The following is an 8,076-nucleotide window of genomic DNA, read 5'->3' as shown; positions in this document are numbered from 1 at the left end:
CCCCTTTCTCCTCTTCCCCCTCTCCCTCTCTCCTCCTCTCCCCCCAAAACCCCCCTCCACGTTCGTCACCTGCTTGCCGTCCTGCCGGTGCCGGACGAGCGTCACCTCCCCATAACTGCCCTTGCCCACGGCCCGCAGGAAGCAGTAGGCGGCCAGGGGCATGATCTTCGCGGGCGGCGGCGGCGGCGGCGGCTGGGGGCCGAGGCGCCGCTCATTCCCCGGCAGGAGCGGCGGGACGCCTAGGTGTTCATTCACGGGGAGGCAGAGGCGGCTGGGCCTAACCGGAACCCCGCGGCCGGAGCCAAGCCGACGCCGCTACCGCTGCCATAGCGATCCTGCCTCGTTACTGCGCATGCTCTGGAGGACCTACCATAGAGGACGCGCAGGCCGCTCTTCCTGCCGCTGGCCAGAGTATCTCCCGCGCTTGTTAGTCCGAGTGTGATCCCTCTTTGACCTGGTTGCTGGTTAAGGTGGATGTAGTTGGCGTTGTCTGTCAAAAGCAGAGCACCCAGTAATGATAACAACTCCTCATTCTTGAAAACGCCAGGGATCTCAGTCGGGGGAACTTCTCTGATTCTAACCGAGATTGAAGGAGAAATTGGGCCCGGGGACAGCGGGGAAGGTAGAGAGGGTAGGAAAGGAGCTTCTGTATCCTGATCAGAGAGTGGAAGCAAGGGAAGGTACCGGGGTGAATAGAAAAGTACCGGAAAAGTAGCGTCAGCGATTGCTCCAACTCCGGGAGCTGCCTTGGGAGAGGAGTTTAGCGTAATAGTGGAGAAGAAAGAGCCAGGTGGCTCTGTGACTCTTACTTCTTTCCTTTGGGGGAACTTCCCAGCTCGGTCCAGTGATCCAATGGTGACTTTTCTCTCTTCGGGGTGGGGTCCGGGAGCTCTCACCATTTCACCGGTGCCTTCAGTTGCTGCCATTTCTCGCAGAATGTTTGCCTCTACTATTGCCTCTCCGTGGCTGCTCTCTCTAGGACTGAGACATTCTGCCAAGGCATCTCCCATACCTTTCCTCTCTAGAGCTAAGGGCCTCCCCTGGATAAGGCTGTGCGTTGAATCGGAGTCCACTTTCTGAGGATCTGGATTCACATACCAACTCTGTTATTTATTCTTGACCACACTGGACCTTGTTTTCCTCATTTGTAAAATGAAGGAATAGGATTAGATAGCACCTAAGGACTATTCCAATTTTGTCTATGATTCTATGATGTTTTGCTACTGAGTTCCATGAAAGCCATGAGAGACATTTAATCTAAATTAACCAACTTAGAATTCCAAATTCTCAGAATCAAGGGATTTCAGCACTCTTTAGTCCAGTCCTTATCTGAAGCAGAAATCCCATTTAGAACAGTAACAACAAAATTTCATCAATTAATTTTTTATTTTTATTTTTATGATTGCTCAGATCTACAAGTTGTTTGGTTGCCATTTTGACATAGCCATAATGAATGCTTCACAATACTTTTTCTGTCTTAGTTCATACTCTTCAGGTATTTTACAGTCTACATTTCAGACAAAATAGATTAAGCTCAGTCCTCCATTATACCCTCTGCTCTTTCTGTCTTCTTGAAATCTTTGTTTTCAAGGTCCAACTCAGATTCTATCTCTTTCCATGAATGGAATGGAAAGTGAAAGTGATCTTTCCTTCTTCAGATTTCTTATAGTATTTTTCCTGCACCTCTGTCTGTCCTTACTTGTCTCACTCTTATATCATAATTATCTGTGTATTTTCCCTTAGTCACCTCCAGCTCCTATTAGCTATGGGATTTGGAAGAACCTTTAGAGAACAGGGTCTGTGTTACATCTACCTTTGTATCCCTAGCAATTAGAATCATATCTTACACATGGGAGGTGATGCTAGAATATTTGCTGAAATGCCATCCCATATTACTTTTGAGGGTGATAGTCGGTACTATTTTAACCTATTATTTAAAATGCCTGTCTCTATTCCTAGTAGGAGGCAATTAGAATAGTGAATTCAGCCCCTGGGGCCACTCCCTGAAATGTAATTCCCTATTTACTAGCTTAGAAACTAAACTGAAAACAGAATTCTCTGTCAGTGGTTCTAACTGTGTCCCACAGAATGGCCTCCTTAGTTTCATCTTGAGATCTTTTCTGTCTTGTAAAAAGCAAAAGCAAAAAAAAAAAACAACAACAAAAACAAACAACCAACCCAAAACAACTAAGTAGATAAACAAAGGAATCAAAGACTTTTTAAGAATCTTGAAAAATGTGACTTATTTTGACATTATGTACATTTCCTACTGATTCCTTCTCCCTCTGGTATTCCTCCAAACATCTTTATAATGAAGAATAAAAATGAGAGGGGAACCATCTCAGCATAACTAGCCAACATATCAAAAAAATCTGATATTATGTGTTTCATACTCATAGTCTCCCATTTACCTTCCAATATCTCTTCTTCAAGACCAAACTTGAACATTATCATTCCATAGCATTTAAGTTTCAATAAACATTTTGATATAGAAATAATTTTTAAATCCACCTCATTCAGTGTATGTGGAACACCTTGTTTGGGCAGCCAAATTAGTCTCTCTCTGTCTCTCTGTCTCTCTCCATTGTCCCCCCAACCTCTGCTCTTGGGAGGCCTCACTGAATTGGTACCAGGCTTATTTCGACTCAAAATCTCAAGATCAAGTGATCCACCAGCTTCAGACTTCTCAGCAGAAGAGATTAGAGAGTTGAGTACCACTATGCCTGGTCAGTCAACACAAGGTATTTTGATGAATCATATTGGAAACTTTTATACTTTAGAAAGAAAATCTGAATAAAGCACTAATTATTTTACCAATCAAAAAGCATTTATTGAGTGTTTGTTATCTTTTAATAAACATATGTCAAGCAGCTATTATGTACCAGGTACTATACTAACACTGTGCTAGGTACTGGGGATGCAAAGTTCTCAAGAGTTAAATGGAAAACTGGGAGTTGGGACTAAACTCAAGCAAGTTTTGTCAACATCAACACAAGGACACTCAAGCTAGTAGTTCAAGTCTTGACGAGTCATCTGGTGGCTTATGCAGAGATAGAACTCTTGAGTGGCTATACCAGCCCTGCCCCTAAAAGATATGTGGGTATTTCTTTTACCCTTTACATACCTATCTTTTCCTCTGTCCATACAGAGCAGGTATCATTGTTGAAAGAAACCCCTGGGCTACAGAGTCATTCAAAAAGCATCTATAAAAAAATCTATATGTGATTCCTTGAGCTGGAGAAGGCACAAAAATCACCATGAAAAAATTCACAACCTCATTGGCAATTTAAGAAATGCAATTCAAAACAGCTTAGAAGTACCACTATGCAAATATTAGCAAAATTCAGTGTTGGCAGGTTAGTAGGGATACAGGTTCATTTATTCATTGTTGGTGTTACTATAAAAGTAGATCTAATCCTTCTGAAAACCAAGCTGGTATTATTTAGCAAGGGCTACAGAACTGTTCTTCCTATTAGATCTGGGCAGTTGTTAGCTAGGTGGTTCAGTGAATAGAATGTTAGGCTTGGAGTAAGGAGGACCTGCTTTCAATTTGACCTCAGACATTTCCTAGCTGTATGACCCTGGGCAAGTTCCTTAACTCCAATTGCTTATTTGCCAGTTGCTTGCCTTCTCAGAAAATGGGATAGGGGCTAGAGGGAGGTATAAAATTTGGAACTAAAAATGTTAAAAACAAATAAATTCTTAAAAAGAAAAAATTAATTCCCTTGAGCTTCAATTTTCCCATCTATAAAATGGGGAAAATGATATTTATAGTTCCTATTTCATAATGTTATTCTGAAGAAGTTTATCAACTTTAGCATACTAAATAAATGTGGGCTATGTTGATGTTAACCTTTCCCTTAACTTTGATAGTGATCTTTTAAAAAAAAGATTTCACTTGAAATTTTACTGTAGATCTAGGTTCAGTTCTGATCAGGAAAGTGATTTGAGGCTTGAAGTTTAGTTGACCTCACTCTTGGTCTATTGACAATTCATCCTTTCCCAGAATCTGCCCTAGAGTTACAAAGTACAAACTAACCAAATAGAGAAACAAACAGTACTTCTCTCTCACCAGTCTTATCAGAAGCTAATCAAAGCGAACTCCAAAGATCTGCTCTGTGTCTCCATCATGTTCCAAAGGACTAGTTGTGTCTGCAGTAAAAAGAATAGGGTTCTATGGAATATTCAAGGAGAATATTATATAGAAACAATGGCATGGCTATCATTCTAGTCAGTGTGGGTAGAATTTTGAAAGGAGTCTAATGGATCAGCCTGGATCAAATGAATTCTATATACAAAGTGCATATAATAGGCACTTAATAAATGTTTGTTCCCATCTCCTACCCCTTCTAGCCCCATATTGATTTTGAGTTTCTCCTAACCCTGTGAACAGCACATTGAATATGGCAGGTCACCTTAATAAATTCATATTGAAGGAAATTCAATCTGAAGTTACAAAGATTTGTGTTTGGAAGTAGTAGTATCTATGTTGAAAAGTTTATTGATTTTTAGAGAATTTTAAAAGTTTTTTAATTAAGCCATCACCATTTGTTGAGAGCTAACTACATGAAAGAGGATGAACAAGACCTCCTAGAATCTCCAGAGATTGTCTCAGTAACAACCTTATCATTAATGGCAGTTTTTGTAGAAGGTGGTCTGATTTTACTGGATGTTAATGGAATCAGAAGCTAGGCAGTTCTCCAAATTGGGGGGTGGGAGTGGAGGAGGGGGAAGGTGGGAGAAGTTTTAACTGTTGAATTCTGATTTTTAAAGTTTATAATATTTGCCTTTGGTTGTCTAATGTTTAATCTGTGTTTCCACATCACCATATTGATTAGCAGTTTAGGAAGTCTGACATAAATGTGTGTCCCTCAAACTGAGGCTTACTTACAATATGGAGCGTCAGTTGCTGTTGTGTCTCTGCCTGTCATCCTTCCCTGGTCTCATAGCATCAGACTTAATAAACCATCCCAGGAGCGTTGGGGTATGTAACCATATCAAATGAATTTGCCACTCCTCCCATTGTATGGAGGGTATTGGATAGGTTGCACTTGGGAATGAAAAAATATAAATTTACGGTGCCCAAAACAATATTCTCCTGATATGCAGGCTTATTCTGCTGGTTTGGGAGATACCAGTGGAGGGCCCATCTGAAATAGTCCAAATGCTCATGCTAACTCCTTCCAGGGAAGGTAAAAAACATACATTGAAGGGAGAGTGGGAGGGATGAAAGGACATACTCTACAAGTTGTCAAACGCACTGATCCCAATTCCAATTGCTTCTTCTCCCTGAAAATTTTTCCCCTTCACCACCCTGCCCATCACAGTTACTCAGAAAATTGTCTTTTTTACCCATCCTTTGTACAAATATGAATTTTCTAGATGGACTCTGAAGAGGAGATAAAAAAGGGACAAAAAAAATGACCAAGAGGTTCTGTTGTAACATTTTGTAATCAAAATATTATTGGTATAGCTCTCTTTCTTAGTCCTTGACCTTGTTTTATTTTGCAGAAGAGACAGACTCAGGGCACGGTAAGTAATCTTTTTATTTTTGGGAGAAGGGTGGCAGATGGTTGTGGGGTTTTTTCCCGTAGGTTTTACTAATAGTTTGCAAATCCTGAAATGGTTAATCCAGTCAGTCTTTTTTGAGACAAACAAGTCACTGCTCATGATGATGTGAGTTTGGGGCTCCTTCTTGAATGGTAAATAATTAATTGGCAAGGGTTTAGCTTCTGATTTAGTTTACCCCTCCTTATGATTATTTTTATAAGTCTGAGGCACTCAACAATTTCAAAGTTCTTAGATCTTTTTCATTAGGAAAAAGGATATAATCTATTGAACCAGATAAAATCAAACTAAGAAAGGACCTTTGTCAACCACTCTGAGACCCTAATACCAAAACATAATCATCTTTCATCTATAGATCATCAATGGAATAGAAATACAGAGTATGAAAGTTAACTGCAGAATTACCTCCCGATTTGCTCACTATGTGATCACCAGCCAAGCTATCAATCATGGCAGCACCTCCCAGGAAATTGTCTTCGATGTTGAGATCCCTAAAACAGCCTTCATTAGCAATTTCCTCATGTGGGTAATCCGTTCCTCAATTTGTACTCTGAATCAGAATGTGCAAATCCACTTGTTGTCTATCTAAGGACCATCCAGAGGTTTTGAGAATCTCAGGTGGTCCATATACCTAGTACTTGAGCCTGCAGTTCCTAAAACCAAAAATAATAATTTGATATACTCCATTTTTTCTAAAAGTTTTCTTTTCTTCAAATAGTACCAGCCTTAGAGAAAGAATCAGGGAATCCTGTCCAAGATTTTCCCCAAAGTAATGATGAAACCAGTCACAGGTTGTTTGGGTCAAGAGTAGGTAGAGAGGGTCTCTGCTCTTGGGTTCCTCTAGAAAAAAGTAAAACTATTTGTTACAGAACTAGTGTTTGAGAAGAAAGGATAAAGGGGCCAGGTTTTCTGGCTTACCTCTGGCCTTGGTCTTCATATTATCCCAATGCTTTCTGGTTACTAAAAGACACAGGAAGAATATTTTAACCCAATGCAGGAAGTGAACTTCAAGACTTGAGTTCAAATGTGATCTCAGACATTTAGTAGGTAAGGGGCTCTGGGCAAGTCACTTAATCTCTTTTTTGCCTTAATCCATTGGAGAAGGAAATGGCAAACTGTTCCAGTACCTTTGCCAAGAAGACAGTATGGTACACAGGGTCAGAAAGAATTGGACATGACTGAACAGAAAGAATAGCAGCAAGTAAGGGATTATTTGACCTCTACCCTTCAAGCAAATTAGCTGACTTGTGGACTAGGGTGACTACTTTCTTAAATTCTATTGTGAGAAGCTCCAGTATTCTCAACATCAGGATATGTTCAGGTCAGGCTGTATATATACTTTGTTAAGTGTGAGGAGGGCCCTGCTGGGAAGTTGCCTGCAGGCATCCATTCAGGGACATATATTTTACTGGTGTGTCTTTTCCTTCTTAACAGTACCGTGGATGGAGTCCCATAACCAGGAAAAATCGAAGACAAGGCGATTGCATGGAAACAATACCGTAAAGCTATTGTTAAGGGAGAGACTGCAGGTCTGGTAAGGTAAGCACTTCTACTTGCTTGGGGTGTGTGTGTGTGTGTGTGTGTGTGTGTGTGTGTGTGTGTGTGTGTGTGTGTTTGTACTCATGCGTGGTTGGGAGTAGATATTGAGGCAGAGCTGGGCTGCAAAAATGTATATATAGCTTCCCCAGAACCCTGGGCATCTAAATTTGCTTTATGCATTTCAACCCTGCTAAGAAAAGGAATCTATAAAGGCTGAGAACATCAGAACTTGACTAGAAGAAAAATTCAACATATGCATTCTGGATTTTCCCCAAGAGAAGCCTCTGAGTGAAAGGCAATGGGAATTTAAGAGTGCTGCTTTCAGAATCATGAAAGAATGGAGATTCATTTTCTATTTTTTCCCCTAGGGCCTCTGGGAGGAAAATGGAAAAATTCAGCATTGCAGTCAATATTGGGGCTGGCAGCAAAGTCAGCTTTGAGTTGACTTATGAAGAGCTATTGAAGCGACACTTGGGAAAATATGAAATTGTCATTAAGGTTAAACCAAAGCAGCTGGTCCGGCAGTTTGAGGTAAATCTCCCTGGGATTGACTCTCAGCATCTGGCAATTGGACCAGAAATGCTCTGGACTCATGATCTCTCTCTTATTTTACTTCTAACAGAGTAGTTTGAAAGAAGGATCCCTAAACTGGCAAGTAGGGACCAGAGTGCTAGTAGTAGCTTTTTAACTCCTCATTCTGCAGCTTTGGCCAAGTCCTTTGTCCGCTCTAAGCTCTGGAATACATATTTGTAAAGTGAATGAACTAGAACAGATATTCCCTAAGGTCCCTTATAATTCTAATATTGTCAAATTCTTACGACATCCTCAATGGAGGTCTTTCATGTAAGGATAGACATAGAAAGGACATTTCTAAGGCATTGTGGTGTAAAGGAAAGACTATTAAATTTAGAATCAGTGTCTCTGGGTTTGCATCTGGGCCTTGCTAACTGCTAAAGAGTTTTTATGACT

At 40.7% G+C, this 8,076-nt stretch overlaps 2 protein-coding genes across 4 annotated transcripts in view; one reads left to right on the top strand and one right to left on the bottom strand.

The window, feature by feature from the left end:
• Window positions 1-328, bottom strand: part of NEK4 (NIMA related kinase 4) — a 35,610-nt gene extending 35,282 nt beyond the window's left edge. For all 3 annotated transcript variants that reach the window (XM_044673330.1, XM_044673415.1, XM_044673494.1), the window contains exon 1: window positions 70-328. In XM_044673330.1, coding sequence (XP_044529265.1) covers window positions 70-162 — 93 coding nt within the window. In that variant the 5' untranslated portion in view covers window positions 163-328. The remainder of the gene's footprint in view (window positions 1-69) is intronic.
• A 7,147-nt stretch (window positions 329-7,475) lies between these two features.
• Window positions 7,476-8,076, top strand: part of ITIH1 (inter-alpha-trypsin inhibitor heavy chain 1) — a 38,017-nt gene continuing 37,416 nt past the window's right edge. Inside the window, exon 1 of the mRNA XM_044673209.1 lies at window positions 7,476-7,638. Coding sequence (XP_044529144.1) covers window positions 7,492-7,638 — 147 coding nt within the window. The 5' untranslated portion in view covers window positions 7,476-7,491. The remainder of the gene's footprint in view (window positions 7,639-8,076) is intronic.

Source organism: Gracilinanus agilis, chromosome 1 (assembly GCF_016433145.1).
Source record: "Gracilinanus agilis isolate LMUSP501 chromosome 1, AgileGrace, whole genome shotgun sequence".
In the NCBI taxonomy this organism is placed as follows: Eukaryota; Metazoa; Chordata; class Mammalia; order Didelphimorphia; family Didelphidae; genus Gracilinanus; species Gracilinanus agilis.
This window is presented reverse-complemented; position numbering and strand designations above follow the sequence as displayed.